The sequence below is a fragment of the Thalia democratica genome, chromosome 8 (assembly GCF_965202585.1).
Source record: "Thalia democratica chromosome 8, ktThaDemo2.hap1.1, whole genome shotgun sequence".
NCBI lineage: Eukaryota > Metazoa > Chordata > Thaliacea > Salpida > Salpidae > Thalia > Thalia democratica.
In genome coordinates, this window is record NC_139172.1 from 47,551,268 (window position 1) to 47,569,170 (window position 17,903).

The 17,903-nt window shown below is 25.7% G+C and overlaps 1 protein-coding gene across 1 annotated transcript; it reads left to right on the forward strand.

Annotated features, from left to right (window-relative positions):
• Positions 1–1,124: 1,124 nt before the first annotated feature.
• Positions 1,125–5,695, forward strand: LOC145843267 (kelch-like protein 26). Its single transcript, XM_082950731.1, has 4 exons — positions 1,125–1,128; positions 1,482–1,538; positions 5,013–5,342; positions 5,466–5,695. The coding sequence occupies exons 1-4, from the start codon at positions 1,125–1,127 to the stop codon at positions 5,693–5,695; spliced, it is 621 nt and encodes a 206-aa protein (XP_082806857.1).
• The last annotated feature ends 12,208 nt before the right edge of the window (positions 5,696–17,903 follow it).

Below are 17,903 nucleotides of genomic sequence, written 5' to 3' on the forward strand. Positions count from 1 at the left end.
CCAAACAAATCTTAATTGTATTTATACATAACCTTTTCAACCAAATCAAGGTAAAAAATCCCCAGTGTTTCAGGAAATAGTTAAGTAAGACCAAGTCAGTATTTAAACGAAAAATGTTTACTTATATATACAATATTTTATCTTTAAGGAAATGTTTATTTTTTATTTTCTCACATTTTCTTACATTTTTGACATTTTCATTTAGTAGTTAGTTTAGTTGACAAGTAAATTTAGAGAGACTTTAGAATAAAGCTTGCAAATAATTTTTAAGTAGCAATACTCATATTTACTGTTTAACCTTTTGAAAGCCCTCGAGATTTGACCAGAAAGACATAGGGGGTCGAAAAAATCATCAAGCAATAAGTGGTAATATTGATGAAAATACCATGAGTGGATTAATATGTAAACAACAATGGATAATGTCCCAGTAAAAGTCACAATATCCCTATAGATCTAACAAATTTCAAGTCCACAATGTCAAAATGTACTGACAAATTCAAGTCAGCGAAGTCAAAATAGAATTGACAAAATATAAGTCCACAAAGTCAAAATAGAACTGACAGAATATAAGTCCACATTTTCCATATAGAACTGACAAACTTTAAGTCTACAAAGTCAAAATAGAAGTAACTGATATATGTCGACAAAGTCAAAATAAAACTGACAAAATATATGTCTACAATGTCATTATAGAAATAAAAAGTTTCAATTCTGCCAAGTCAAATCAGATCTGACAAATTTTAAGTTCAGAAAATTACAATAGAAATGTATAACTCCAAGTCCACTAAAACACTATAAAACTGACAAAATATAAGTCCACAAAGTAAAAACAGAACTACTAAAATTTAAAACTAGAAAAAAAAATGAAACTGACAAAGTTTAATTACGCAAAGTCAGTACGGAACTGACAAATTATAAGTCCAAATAGCTCATATAAATATTGAGAATACATAAGTACATTTAAGTAACAAAAATGGAGACCAATTTTAAGTCACAGTAAGTCATGTTAAATTTATGTAAAATTCTTGAACTTTATTAGTTTCAAAGAAATAGACAATATTTATTTGTAACTAAGATATAAAACACCAATAACAAGCTTAAAAATTTATAAGAAATTATACTATATGGGTTTGCATAAGCATGACAATTGATTTACATTTCTAGTTGATAAAGTTGTCTCCATTATAATGTTGATGTTATTGTTTTGCTTAGTTTTTTTTAAAGTTTTGCTACTTAAATATTATGAAAAAACTTTTAGAAATTTTTTGTTCTATTAGTATTAAAAATTTAAGAACTTTAACACCATATTTAATTATTCTTTTACTCTAACACTGTCAAGTTATACGTTTTATATGAAATTAGTTTTAAGACTATTTTAACATTTTGTATGTTTTATATTTTTGTTTCTGCTGTAACTTTAAAGACCTAATGGTAGTTGCATTGTTTGTCAATAAAAATCTCTTTTTTCTTCATTCTCCTAGCAAGGAGAAGGAAGAAGGATGAAATAAGATTCTCTTCTAGCAAAAAGGAAGAGGAAGGTTAGAGTGAGATTCTGTTTGAAAATGGCAAGAAGAGGAAGTGTAATGGAATACCAGTACCACTGATGTGCCTTTAGGCCAGGGGTCGGCAAACTGCGGCCCGCGGGCTAATTGCGGCCCGCGGGCCAATTGCGGCCCGCAAAGGGTAAATCTGCGGCCCGCGAGCACGTTATTTTTTTGAATGAAATGCGGCCCGCGAAAGAAAATTTTGTGGCCCGCGAGCATGTAAAAGTGGCCCGCTGAGCAAAAATATATTTCAAGAAAAATTTTTTTCAGTAATTCGATTTAATTTGTTTAGTTTGGTTTTAAGTCTCTGTATAACATTTAAAAATAATTAGAAGAAGTTACTACTTTAATTTAAAATGTGAAAAACACAGATTAACATTCTAACAGGATATTTTTCTGAGTTTCATAATAACTTCTATTTTACAACAGCAAGTAATTATCTGAAAAAGAGTGCTTGAATTTAATAAGTTAGTTATATTATACCAATTTATCAAATAAACTAAATGCAAATGTTTTCCATTTTGTACAAAAGTAATGCACAGTAATTAACTAAAGTGTCATTTCTTTATAGCTTAGATATTATTTCGAATATTTTTTATACCTAAGTTTCTTTTATATATTTGTTATTTGTAAATGTTATGTTTTAGTGTAAAAACATTTAAAATAACATAGTAATAAGAAAAAAAGGTTTATTTAAGTTTCTTTTGACACTTTTTAATTTTTTAGAAGTTTTTTATTGCACTTGAACTGATTTATATGCACACCAACTTAAAATAATGCTCATATTTTAAACCACTTTTTATAAAATACTTTAGTTAGTTTAAGTTTAGTTTATGCATAATTTTCTAAGTTTGTTTTTTCTACATGTAATATCTAAATTTGTACAGACACAATTAAAACAATATATATGACATAAATTAATATAGTTTTTGTTAGGTATACATTTTCATTTTTCAAACATTGATTTTGTCAAACTAAGTTAACTTTTATGCTTTGCATATCAATACACACATTTGCTGTTTTTTGGAGCTACATATTTAATATAAACTAGACTTAGGGATAGTTTATAAACATTGACACACACTCAGAATATCACTATTTGAAGACTTCAAATCTCAGGCCAAATAAGTCATTTTATAAGTTTTTTGCTAGAATTGTTTTTTGTATACAAAATTATCAGTGTTTTTGTTAATTCAGGCTGGCTTTTTTGCTTAAAAGAGTGGCAAATTAAACTTATGATGTAAGTTTTGCTCAACCCAAAGTGTTAGTTTCAGTTGTAATATATGTTATAATATATCAAGTTCAAGCTTTAAACTTGAAATTTTATGCTTAAAAATTTTGGCAAAAAACTTGAATTTGAGAATTTTTGAAAAAGCCTGGAGTTTCAAACAATTTTTACATGTAAAGTAGTGAAATTTCAATTTGACACAAAAAATTTAGCAAATAAACATTTCTTTATTAAAAAATATAATTAAGTAGCTTAACAGTGTTTTTTAATATAGATATACTTTATAAGACACTTTTTAAACTTTAATTAAACTTTATACTAGAAATAAAAGAAGGAATTGTACTTCTAAAAACTTTTGTTGCATTGCACCTTTACTTGTAAAATTTCACCGATTGTTGTGCTTCGTGTTTGAACTAAACCAAGAAATTATACTAAAGTGTCAAAGTTAAAAAAAAATCTCTAATAAAAATTCTCAGATGAGCATTAGTTTTTCTATCAGTGCTCTCATCTTAACATATTGATTAAAGTCATAAGTTGATTTGTGCAACTTTATAACCTTAATGTATTTCCTAAATAGGACTTTTTGTTGTCATTGAAGAAATAAACAAAAGTTTTTTCATTACTGCCAACAAAAATTCTTTAAAAAAGTTTTCAATTATAAACGGTATCTCATTATTGTTAATAAATTTTGCTACTTTATAACTTGCCTTAACAACTTTTTTCTGATAATGCTGTAGTTACTGAAGATGATCATGTGCTTTGTTGGACCTGACTTTGATGATTTGTTTTTTTATTGTTTCTCGCAATAACTCCTAGCTAACGTTTTTTTTTTTTTGTTGCTCGTCTTTTATTTTACAACTAATATTTTTAAATTGTTATTGCAGATAAAGAATTGCTGTAATGTTTAATAAAAAAGAGGTTTTTCTCTTCGCTAATGACTCAATTAAGTTTTATACTTTCGTTAAAAATGTTTAAGAAAGTTAATTGTCCATTCCAGCTGACTTATATTTTTTTTTGGCATGTAATTTGTTTACTGTTAATAAGTTTCGATATTTCTTAATGTTGTGAACTTTGTTTTAACTGGGTTGCTACACAAACAGGCTATTTTAAAAGCTTGAAAACTCAGATGTGTGTGAAACTTTTATTTCAAACACTAAATAAATCTTAGAATTCCCAGAACAGTTTTTATGACTGTAGTGTAGTTTACTTATTGTAGTTTTTTCTTGTTTTTTTACACTTTGTGTATTTTTTAATGAAGATGATATTTTTACTAGGTATTTAAGCTTGATTTACAACGATTTACTAGCTTTTTAAACTTTTAATGAACTTAGGTTGGTTTGATACAACTCAGACATTTTTGCTTTTTTAGTGACAACCATGTAAAAGACTAGTTACTAACAAGATATTTTATTTAAGAATTAATTATGCTAAAGAATTTGTTCTAGCTTTTTATAATACAAACAGGTATTAATTTTATTAAATTAACTAATTACTTAATTTTTTAATGAATGTAAACTATTTAACACGCAAAAACTTTTTTTTGAAGTTAATATTCTTAGAAATATGAAAAAAGGGGTTGATAATATAACAAATATATAAAAGTAACTAATAAATTGTCTTTCAAGATTGGTTTTTATAGAGAGTTAAATTGTATGTAAAATTACAAAATTATTAAATTTAACTTAGTAAGTGCTTATGAAAGTACAAAGTTTATTAACACTTAAGTATATTAGTCAATGTAAATTTTATTCTAACTTTCATAATAAGTCATAATGAATAGTTGACATACTTAAGGACGATTCAAGAAGTTAAAGTATCACATTATTCTTACTGTTCTAGCTTTGTATATTTTTTATATATATATAGAACTACTAAAAAGCGTTAACTCAAAAAAAGTGATAACAAGGAAATTAATTTAACAACAATTTAATATTTTTTATTTGAGATCGACATTGAACTACATGATAAAACATAACTTAAAATAAACAGAAAAAAAGATAGAAAATAATGATGATGTGCATAAGATACAAAGTATTGATGATAAAAACAGTATAGTAATATCTGGTGGATTGACAACAAAATCACAGAGCGGATCAAAAAATTGGATATTCAGTAATGCTGTTTACCTATTTGATTCAGTAATGCTGTTAAAACAAACTTTTATAGTTTACACTCAAAACTAAGTTCTTCAAGGTACAGTCATCAATCTGCTACTGTTGAAGGTAACATTTACTTATTAGGAGGTGTTAGAAATGACAGTATATTATCCGATAATGAGGTCATAACAGTTGGTCAGAAGTTGACAGTTCCACCAATGCGTAACGAAAGAAAACTTTTTGGAATGTGCTCATTTGCCGGATGCATTTTTGTGGCCGGAGGAGCTCTTAATAATTTGGAAACTTCCGCGAAATGTGAAGTTTACAGCGCAGAGTGTGGCGAATGGAGTGAAGTCAGTAGCATGAACGCAAGCAGATGCGCTTTAGCATTGACATATTTCCAAGATAAAGTGTGGGCAATCGGTGGTGGTTTGAACATGAATGTAATGGACATGGTTGAGACGTACGATTTAGGTGAGAACAAATGGACAACAGCTGACGTCAGACTTAATCAAAAACGATACGGTCACAGGGCTGTGACCCACGAAAAAAAAATATTTGTTATCGGTGGTTTATGGTTTAAAAAAACATGTTCAGTTGAAGTTTATTCGATCGTGACGAATCAGTTCACTTCAGTGGCTGAAATGAACATATCACGCTCGTTCTTTGGATGCAGTTTACTTGGAAATAATATTTTCGTCTTCGGGGGTTTTTTGAACAGAAACCAAATAAGTGATTCCGTTTATGACATTGAAAACGATTTTTGGTCAAAAGATCCAAGTTTACCTCTCCCGTTAGCTTCTTTTGGTTGCTCAAATAACAATTAGTTATCTTACTGTGTATGAAATAAAATCTTTCTACGTACAAACTTATATGTTTAGTAATTTCATTGAAATTTATTCATGTTTTGTTTAAAAGCAAACCATGATTTAAATTTTAATAACGAGTTTTTAATGTTTTTATTAATAACATTTCATACTCGATCTTTTTGAATACTCAAAATTTTTTGAATTTATTGAATACTGACATTTAACTTTTCTTCCTTGTCATATACTAATGACTATTTTTCAGTTTAGAGACGGTAACTTAAAATTTTCCAATAAATTGAATATAAAAAGTAGATTAAAAAAGACCTCTCTACACATCTAATTCAAGTCTCTAAGATTATAAGCTTTTTGTAATCTAATTCAGCTTTAAAAATAAATATTTTTAAGTAAATTCGATTTTTGAAATCTATTCTGAACTATTGAACTTAAAAGTGCAAAAGAACCATTGATAACTTATTATTATTTTTCTAATTTTTAAATGTTGTACAAAAAATAAAATAAAAGTAACATAAAATAGTAGGCTGTTTTACTTGTTAGATGTTCAGGTGTTTTGACTTGGTTTGTGCTTCAAGTTCTCTTTAGCCTGATTATAGTTAATTTAAATAAACAGTACAATGAAATCGAAGTTTACAATAAATTTTGAATTAAATGCAAGATTTTAGTTTTTATCGCAACAAACATTTTAATTTTTCTGTATTATTTACAATTACTATTACTTTAACTACAAAATTTGAATAAATCGTACTACAAATAGATTATCCCTCGTTCTTACTTCACTTTATAAAGTAAAAGTGTAACAAATATACGAGTTTAAAGTTTATTACAGTAGAAAATTAAGTTAAACCGTACGGTAACCGGTGTTAAAATAGAACGTGTTTTTTCTAACTAAGTTTGGGTCGATATACTGCCACTAGCTGGAGAGATTGTAGCCTGCCAATCAAACATTACTGAATTGCAATATCTGGAATGTTTATCGGTTAAATTCAATTTGTCTTGTATTTTGAAAAAAAATTATATGAAAATTTGTAATAGATTTATTTTTTGGACGAAGAAAAATAAGCTAATGGTATTTACAAAGGACAAATGAAAATATTTTTTAGAACAAAGTTACATGTGCTAATTTCAGTCATTTAATTTGTGTTTTATAACGGTAGCAATTTTTTAAAACTAATTATGTGTTGCTAACGTAAAAACACAAAACATTTAAATTAAATGCTGTTAGACAGGAATTCGCCAAATGAGAAAAGATATTTTTTAATCATTGTGAGTAGGTTTATAATATGTTAAGTAAATTTACATTTGATGTTCTTAACTAAATTCTTTAGAATAGCAATTGCTTCCAGCTTATATATGCAATAGAGCAATAAGACTTCTGTGAGATTACTAATATCGAGTAAAAATAAAGTTTACACCATATCTTAGCTTAAATTTTCCATAATTTGAATTATTTGTTTAAGATAAGTTTTAATAGCTAACATTAATATAAATTTGTGAACTGTCCTTTTATAATCAATAAAAGTAATTAAGTTACATTTTACTGTGTTAACTGATCTACGTTTAAAAACGAATAAATAACAATCTCCATTTAAAGGTATTTTAAGTTTATAAGTTTGTATCATCAGAAACTTAAATTTTTCTATAAAAACAAATTTTCACTAGTTTATCAGCCTTAAATACCACAACTTTAATTTAAATCAGTCTTTTCTGAAAATAATACTTTACTTTATGATATTTATTAATAAAGTGAATTAATTATAAAGATCAGCTTAAAGCAATTAGATCATCAAATGTAAATTAAGAAAATGTAATTATTCATTTAAAAAGCTTGATATAGAAAAAGTAAAACTGTGGCAGCTGTATTCTATTCTATTTTTTACATTAAAATAAAAAATATATAAATTTTAGGGATCTTGCATTAATTGTTATCTGGCATAACTATTACGTCACATAAGCTACTATGCTAAGTATCTGAAATTCGTACTTTCTTAAAATTACGACCACCATAAAATTGTTTGCAATGGGAATCACTTAGTTAAAACCGCGATCAATTCCCACCCAATCAAACTCGAGAACAGCGTACGACCAAGGGTTTTATTGATAGTAAAATAAATAAAAAATAAAAAAGTTGTGGGAATCGAGCGGTTCCAAGTATTTTAAATAAACTGCATTAGAGACAGTTTAAAAACTATGGAAATTTTAATTATTTTGTATTTTAAATTCTAACTATTTTATATTTTCAAAGTGATAAGTTTTATATTAAATGTTTGAAAAAGAAACATTTGATAGGACTTAATAAACTATTAATATATGTAATCAAAAAGATGCTAACTTGAGCTAGTAATAATATTTATACTATAAACTTATTGTGTATAGTAAGCTGCCGTTTTGTGCAGTCTTACTTTATTCAAATTTTAGTTATGGAAAAAACAACCAAATAAATAAGCTACTTAATAATAAAAAAAGCTTAATGCCCATAGAAAATGGACATTTTGGACATTTAGAAACATATAATTGAAATAAGATTACTCCAAACTCATACCATCGAGTTTTCTTCCTTTTTAATACTTTCTATTACGACGAAATCTTCTTTTCCCCTTTCTATTGACAACATCGTCATTCTGATAATAACCGTCGCTTGTGGTGAACGACTCACATATCTGATCAAAAATCGTGGTGCTTCTGGACGTGAACTCTTTGCGCTTTATCAGAGCGAACTTATTCCACTTGACCCGTATTCTGTCCCACGGCTCGTCGGGGTTCGAGGATAGAAACTCCGACTCCTTTGCCAGGAACAGTCGCGTTATGCTGTCAACGTAATGTTCTTCAAGTTGGGAGTTAGTGGAAGATATTTTATTTTCAGTGGTATTTTCGGGGTCGATTGTCATTTCCACTAATTTTTTCTAAGCTAATCAAAACGCTCAAATAACTAAATTCCCCTTTACTACACAGTAAAGTAAAAATATAATAAAACTATAAAACCTGTGCAAAATAAAAATAGTAAACAAAAAACAAATGGAAATAACGAAGTAACTCTTCGAAAAAAAAAATAGTAAAATTATACGATAAAAATTTTATTGCAAAAAGTTCATATTCAAAACTCATATATATCGAAAATTAAAAACTGCAAGACATAATTTAATAAATAGGAATTTTTTTTGTAATAAATTGTCCCTTAAATAAGAATTATTAGTTTTAATTTAATTCTGTTTAAGATAAAATAATAAATAACTAAAAAGTAAAATAAAAATACAAATCTAATATTAAAATATAAAGAAATCTAATAAATTATCTTTATATTTTAACTAAATATTTTAAACTTATAGTTTGGAAAAAATATTAAACAAAAAAAATGCAAATTACGAAGTACACTTTGAAAAAAATTAGTAAAATCGTACGATAAAAACTTTATTCAAAAAAGATCATATTCAAAACTCATTTATATCGAAAATAAAAATTGCAAGACATAAACTGGTAACAAAGATTTTTCTTTTATAAGTTGTCCTTTTAAAGAGAATTTTTAGTTTTAATTTGATTTCGTGAAAACTAACTAAACTAACTATATAAACTAAGTAATCTAATAAATAAATAAAAAGTAAAATAATATAACAAATCTTGTTATATACTTAACTAATTTTTTTTAATTATGTTAAATATTTTAAATTTATAATTTTCTATAGCTTTAATATACTTCAAAATAGCTTATTTATCATAGAATTTTATTTTACAGCTATCAAAAAATAAAAAGAATATCAAAAAAAAAAATTGCAAGACATAATCTGGTAAAACGAATTTTTTTTTTAATAAATTAAGTTTAAAAAGAGAAATATTAGTTTAAATTTAATTCTACGTAAACTAACTAAAAAACTTATTAAATTTTATTTAACTTCTATCAGTTTAATTAAACCTGTAAAACTTTATGTAAAAGTTTGTATTGTGATCTATATGGTATTGTGATGTGATCTATAAAGTAAAAAGTACATAATTTGATATAGTATATAAAAACCAAAAATTAAAAAAATCAAGAAGTTAACAAAATACAATAGATTTTAATTAAAATTATTTTTAGTAACTTATATTTTGGAAATTTTGGAATTTTGGAAAAAGTAACTATTAATACTAACTAACTCAAACTTATTAGTCTTTAACAAACTTTTGAATGTAAATTTTTATAAATATTCTGAACTGTTTAAAATATTAAAAAAGATTAAAGAAAAAAAAAAATTGTTCTCCAATTAGCAACTTTCGTTGAATTCTACATAAAAAGTAAGACATATTCAAAAACTTGAGCTAAATAATTACTACAAAGATTTTAAAACCGTCTCACAACTAATTTTATGGTCGCGAACATTTTAAAAGACAATAAAGTTGATGTAGATTAAATTGTAATGCTTTTGTCTTAAAAGATAACAACCATAAGGTTTTAACTTATTGCTAAGGAGAATAATATAAACTCGAACAATTTAGTATTTTATATTCAAAACAAAATTTCACTCAAAAAAGTTTACCAAATTATTAATTTTAATTATAGCTAAAAGTATAAGTTTGGTAAAACATAATATTAGACTGATTCTTTTCTATTTGAATTTCTTAAGTTATTGCTTTTTTTTATATCTTAAATAAAAAAACACTTTTCCGTTCATTAAAATGCTTGTCAAATTTTTTAGAGCCGACATTTAAGTGACGAAATTTGTTGCGTTAACCAGCGACCAACTCACTGTAGGGTAGAGACTGTATGCTTAAAATGGACTTCAACTTGTTTTTATTTACCCTTAGCCAGCGCATGCTTGGTCATGTTCTAAAGAGGGGTAAAGATCACAAAGTATTTGCTATATTTCAAGATTGTCGTTGGTAAATGCAACTGCAATATCTAATACAGTGCTTATTCACTTATCCGGACTTCACTTATTGCATTATATGAAGCAGTTATGATATTATATAAAACATTGAATATTTGTACTTATTGGGAATTATGTTTTCCCGGACACGTTTAAAGAAAAATATTGCCAAACTTGTCCGGATAAGTGAATAAGCACTGTACAACGTTTTAAGAACTTAGCAAACACTAACCTAAATGTCAGCACTAGATAGATATTTTATCTTAATATGATGCCCGGTAGCTATCTAAGCAACAACTAACAATTTAATATATTGTTATAGAAGGTATTAAAACTATACATAGGAAATATTAGATTTATTAGTATTCTTAAGTTAAATAACTTTTTTTTTTGTTGCTAGAAAACCTTATATGCAATTTTATTATTATTCTTAAAGCTTATAGCATATAATGAAAACTTTATGCTATAGCAGTATTAAACTACGTGCAGAAGTAGTGTTCTAGTAGATCAATATAATACTTACGATGTTTTTATATGTAATTCTAAATAACACTTTGTCAACTAAAATACTCTTTTGATTATGCCTAACCTGATACAACCTTTAACTAAAATATACATTAAACTAAAAACTAATTGAAATGAAACATTACCTAATAATTTAAACTTTTAAAATCATATAAAAATTGTAGCAACAAGAATATTTTTAAAATCACTTTATGTTTTGCACTCTGAAAAGAGGTGTATATAACCCTAAATTATTTTTTTTAATTTATAAAAAACTTTCAATTAACAACCAAAGCAACTTAAGTATAATGATTCTCATTTTAATAAATTTTACTTAAAATTTATAGAAAAGATCAAAGGATTTTTTTAAATTCTACAAATTTTTATTGCAGAGTACAAATTTTTAAACGTTTTAAGATTTTACACTCAATAAAAACTTTTTTTTAACTAATAGAACTAAAGTACATTCATGCAACTAAGTAAAAAGTAGCGAAAAATAAATTATGACGTAATCATTCAAAACTGTGTTTAAAAATAATATGTAAAAAGCTAGAAGATTTTAAGTACATTATAATGATATTAATTTGTAATGATAAAATTTGTAACAGAAAATAAATACTAATAAATGTCTTTTTTTGTATAGTTGATATTAATGTGAATTTATAAATTCATTTATTTGCCCTATTTATTTTGTAGAAAATCATTTAAAATAATATGAGAACTCATCTAGGTTTTTATACAATAGATTAACAACACATAATGATTTATAACAAAAACAGTAAAAATAAAATTAAGACATAATGTTAACTTATAATTATTAGGCTTTTATAAAACATAAAAAAGTTTACCATGTATTAAAGTATCCTTAGAAAAAAGCAGCTTTGTTAATACTGAAAAATAATCAGCTATTCTAAAAACAAGCTTAAAATAAGTACAAAACTTGTTGTATGTCGTCAACCGAAATCATTTTACTGAAATATACTATGTATAGACTCATTATTAAAAAAAAATTAAATTAGGACCACTAAAAATAAAATATCATAAAATTATAGTTAACGGAAAGTGTTTAGATATTCTAGTCCATTCTTTACACCATCACTTTAGATCTACATTTTATAACAATTATTATTCATTATTTGGTTTATATAGATTTTATATGTGTTATTTAAAGAGTTCATGTTGTTTTTAGTTTAACTTATTAAAAAAATTTAAACAGTCGCGATATCAAAAATTGTACATTTTGTTTTGTATAAGAAAAAGTCAGTTTGTTTTTAAGTTAAGGTAATATTTTTTAACTTAGTTTTGTATTTGTGTTACTACTTAAAGCTGTTACTAAAATCTATATTTATTTTTCAACAGCATGCAAATACCAAAATCCAAGTTTATTGTAAAAGTTGGTAGGTGTCAAAAATACAAGAAGTAACACTTTGGAACAAAGAGAGTTTTGTGCGGGTTAGAACTTTTTTAATTTATTCAATTTAATTTTTTATTTTACTATTACTGTTACACTGAACCCTTTCTCTTGGTAGATAGGTTATTTTGTTAGTTTCTAGAACTAGTTTCTTTTTTATTAACAACTTTTTACTCTTTTTCATAATATCACTTGTGCAAAATTGAATTCCCGCGCAAAAGTGACCTTTTTTACAAAATTTTAGGTACCTAGCTTGAGTTTTTTTTATTCTTTTTACTTTTAATTTGGTTAAAAAACAACAACCTCAAAAACTAATAGGTTTTGTTTTTAACACGTGAACGATGCTGTTTAATTTTTTTTACTTAACTTAGTGATATTATATTATTTAAATATTATTAGTAAGCTTCTTTTCTATTTATACTACAAGCAACTTTAAGTTTTTAGTATCTGGATTCGTTCGGATCCTATTTTAAAAATAAGATTCAGTTTCAGACCCTATTAAAAAAAAACATCTAGAACCGGCCGGATCATAGTTTTCCGGAACTGGTAAATCGCTACTGTATATCTCTAATACGTTAACAATAAAAGCTCACAACTTTTGTATAAAAGCGATTTTAAAACATATTTTCATGGTTTTAGCTACGTTTGAAAACTAAGGTATGAGACATAGAGTAAATGACCAATTAACTAAAAAAAGACAATAACTAATAAGGGCAGGCAATTATATAGTGAATTTCTATGAAGTGGGCAATTATAAAAAATAGTATTGGAAAACCCTTTTCTAAATCAAGTTATGAGTGTACTTATGAATATATTTAGTTAAACATTCTTAATTAAAATAATTTAGCTGATTAAGACCGTCAAAACTAAAGCATTGTAATGGAATATCAGTTTCACTGCTGTTCTATTTAGTTGAACATCAAATATTATAAAACCAGTCAACCGGAGAGAAAGTTGTTCTGAAACAAGTTTACCTTTTTAAGGAATAGCTATATAAACCAGCCACAGTGTGATATCAATGATGTTCTAGTCAAGACCTTTCAGATGGAGTTCTAGAACTGAACTTATTTGTTATTGTATTGTTTATTGTAAATTTGTTATTTACAATAAAGTTTTGGATTTTATTTTAAAGTAGATAGTTTTCAATCTGGTTATGTATTGTTATGTTATATTTCTGTGAGACTTATCTCTTGTGTAAAAGTTTTTACCACATATAGAGTATTTTCTAAAGTAAGATATCCTTTATTTTTTAGTGTTTGATATATTCTTCAATATAGAATATAACCACCAAAAATCATGCCTAGTCTTTATAAGCAGTATACAATACTTTTAAATATCATTTAGTTCTAAGTAAAGTTTAAATTCAATTATGGTTATCAGTGTGATTCTACACTGCACTATATTCTTACATTATATCATCAAGGTAAAAAGTCACTAGCTTTTTAGAAAATAATTAATTAAGACCAGAACAGTATTTTACTATAACAAATCTTACTTGTTTACCTATATAACCTTTTAAATTTAACACAATTTTTATCACCTTTTTATCTCAAATTCTCTTATATGTTTGACATTTTTAATTAATAGTGAATTTGTTTTAACAGTATATTTAGATATAGTTTACAAATTAAAGTATTCATTTAATTTTAAAAAGCAATGTTTGCATTTATTATTTAACTTATTAAAAGCCCTAAAGGTTTTACCATAACAACAAAGACATATGGGGTTAAACATATTATCAGGAAATAAGGGGTTATATTGATAAAAATACCACAAAGAGATTATACTATGAATAACAAAGGGTATAGTCCAAGTGAAAGTTATAGTTACCATAGAACTGATAAATTTTAAGTCCACAAAGTCAAAATAAAACTGACAAATTTTAAGTCCACAAAGTCACTATAGAGCTGACAAAATTCTAGTCCACTAAGTCAAAATAGAACTAAAAAAATATAACTCAACAATTTCATTATACAATGGACAAGCTTTAAGTCCACTAAGTCAAAGTTAAACTAACATATTTTAAGACCAAAAGCCAATAAAGAATTAAAAAATATAATTCCACAAAGACACAACAGAACTGAGAAACTAAATCCACAAATTAAAAATAGAATACTAAGAAAAATAGAATTTTAAGTCCACAAAGTTATTATAGAACTGACAAAATTTAGTTCACAAAGTCACAATAAAACTAACAAAATATAAGTCCAAATAGTTCTCAGGATTATTAAAAACATATGAGTACAAATAAATCAAAAAAATTTTGACCAATTTTAAATCATAAGAAGTCACGTTAAATATAAATTAGACTGTTGAATTTTATTAGCATTATAGAAAAAGACATTATTTATTAGTAAATAGGAAGCAAAGACCAGTAACATGCTGAAAATATTTATGAACTTATATCATGGGGGTTTGCATAGGCATGACTATTGAGTGATATTTTCAGTTAAAAAAGTTGTTTCCAATATAATGTTGATTTTTTTTTGTTTAGCAACTTAAAATTTTTCAAATAAATACTTTGAAAAATACATTTTGAGAAACTGAGCGCTATTGTTATTTTAAATGTGAGATCTTTAAAACCATCTTTTGAATTTTTTTTTATAATTGTCTACTTAATTTTTTGTTTTTATTTAATTTTAACAGTGTTTCCAAAAAACCTGGAATCCTGAAAAAACCTAGAGTTTGACTATTTAGGCTAAACAAACCTGTAATATTAAGCAGTTTTCACATGTAAAGTAGTAAAATTTCTATTTTACACATTAAATGTATCGTACAGATAATAAATATTGTCATCATTAACAATATTTTATTAATAAACACATTTGAAGAAGCTTTTAGATATTATTTTACATTAAATTAAAAATAGACCAGAAAACGTGAAACTATAAAATCCTGGAAGAAATTTTGAATATCTGGAGAAAAGTTTCCAAAAACATCTGGAAACCCTGTTTTTAGACTAATTCAACATTTTTTTATTTTATAGTTTTTTATTTTGCTTTAATTTTTAAGAACTAGGGCAAGTAGCGTTGTTCGTTAATAAAAATTACTTATTTTCCTACATTGTCCTAGCGAAAAGAATGAAGAAGAGTAAAATGTGATTCTCTTCTAACCAAAAGGAAGAGTAGATTAAAGTGAGGTTCTCTTTTAAAATGGTAGGAAGAAGAAGTCTAATGGAATACCAGTTTAACTGTAATGTGTTAGTTGAACATCAAATATTATAAAACCAATCAACCAAAAAGTAAGTTGATCTGAAATAAGTTTACATTTTTAATATAAAGCTATAAAAACCAGCCACAGTGTAATTGCAGTGATATTCTAGTCAGTCAAGACCTTACAGATTAACTTCATATCTCAACATGTTTGTTACTTTATTGTTCATTGTGAAGTTATTTTTTAATTAATGTTTGTTAGTTATAATTGATTTTTTTGTTTAAATTCCAAGCAGATAACTCTTAATTTAATTAAATATTGTTATAGTTAATAATATATTCCTATTAGATTTAACTTCTGTGTAAAAGTTTTGACAACATTAACAATATTTTCTAAAGTATTACATCTTTTATTTTTTAGTGTTTGATATGTTCTTTAATATATAAACATAACGACCAAAAGTCATTCCTAGCTTTCACAAGTAGCATTAAATGTCTTTAGATATCATTTAGTTCTTAGTATATTTCAAGTTTAGTTATGGTTTTTAGTTTGGTCCTACACTCTAAACTATAACCTTACAACTTAAAGTTGTTTTCAACACTATTGAGTTGAGTTTTTAAAAGTATTACAAATTTGTAAGAATTTAAAACATGGTTTGCCAAACTAAGCCAAGTTGCTCCCTTCGGAGAATGGACAGCAAAGAAATTATAGAAATTTAGGAAACCATGGGCAGCAAAAGGGATAAAGGGGGGGGGGGGGCACATGGGGGTCTATGCGGTCATAAATTGGGACTTAAACTAGATAATTTGAATTTGATGATCAAAAGCAATAAAAAACTGGTCATGGGCGATTTTTAAAGGTAACATTAAACTTATACTAGATTTTATAGGAAAAATTTAGGAAATTTAGGGAGACAAAAGTTGTAGAAGGGATAGCCACAAGGTCAAAACTTGAAATTCACTCACTTACACTAGATATTTTGAGTTGATAATAAAGATCAATAAAAAGGTCTTATGCATTTTTAATGATAGTTTTTTATGAAATCTATAAAAGAGGAATAAAAAAAAAAGATTTGGAAACCTTGATTTAATAAAAAAACATATGTTATATTTATAGTTTAACATTATTTTTGTCTTTGATTAGTGCATTTAGAATAGTGTTGAAATCTGCTGAGACAATATAAGAAAATATGTTAAGTAAATACATTATTTTTGAATAATTAAACTAACCTATAGTAATTTAGATTTAAAATAAATTGAAAAGCTTTATTTTCAACGAATGAATATTTTTAAAGGAAATATATTTTAAGTCATACAAAAATGGATTTTGAATGCAGTATATGTTTAGATAATTTGTTTTCAGTAAACACTGATGTTTCTGTTACGCAATGTGGTCATGTTTACCATAAATCTTGTTTAGAAAATGCAACGCAGATTAACAAAAGATGTCCAATATGTAATACTGAAAACATAAACGTTGTAAAGACCATATATCCAAATGTCTATAAAGAACTCAATTATAGTTGCTGTTCAAAAGATACAAAAGAATTTATTGAAGAAATTTAAGACAACGAAAGAGAAAAAAGAGTAATATTTCTAAATATGATTAAGAAACTAGACAAAGAAAACACAAGTCTAAAAGAAACTAATACAAATTATCAAAACAACCTTAAAAGTGTTAAAGTGTTTCTACAATGCTTCAAGAAAGATATTAAAAACCTGAAAATAAAAAACGGACTAATCACATCAGAGAAGAATATCTTGTTATCTGAAATAAGAAAGTTTGACAATGGCAATGAAAACGTAACCGAAATGTTAAATGTCAAGTATGGAAAACAAATTGAGCAAGATTATCGTAATGATAATCTTTCTGGCGAAAACTTTTATGATTAATGTAATGATAGTTGTTGTAGCGATGAAACTTATTTTTCTTGTAATGATGATTGTTCCAGATGTAAAGAATCTTTTGTAAATAAAGGTTCGTTAGATTTGTAAATATATATAAAAAATACTTATTTTAAATTTTTACTTAGCATTTTTTAGTACATCACACCTAGTTATTGATTACTAATAACATAAGTCTAATAGCCGCTTTTATTAATAATAGTTTTGATTTTGTAATTAAATGATTTTTTGTAAGCAAAATAACTTTTGATTATTAATATGTTTCTCTATTTTTTCTTAACAATTTTTACAGAATTTAATAGCAGTAACGAGAATGACTCTGGTGAAAAGAACAACAAACTGCAAAGTTTTGATGACAAACTGAATATAAGTTTACTTGATAAATATTTAAAAAAGAGTAT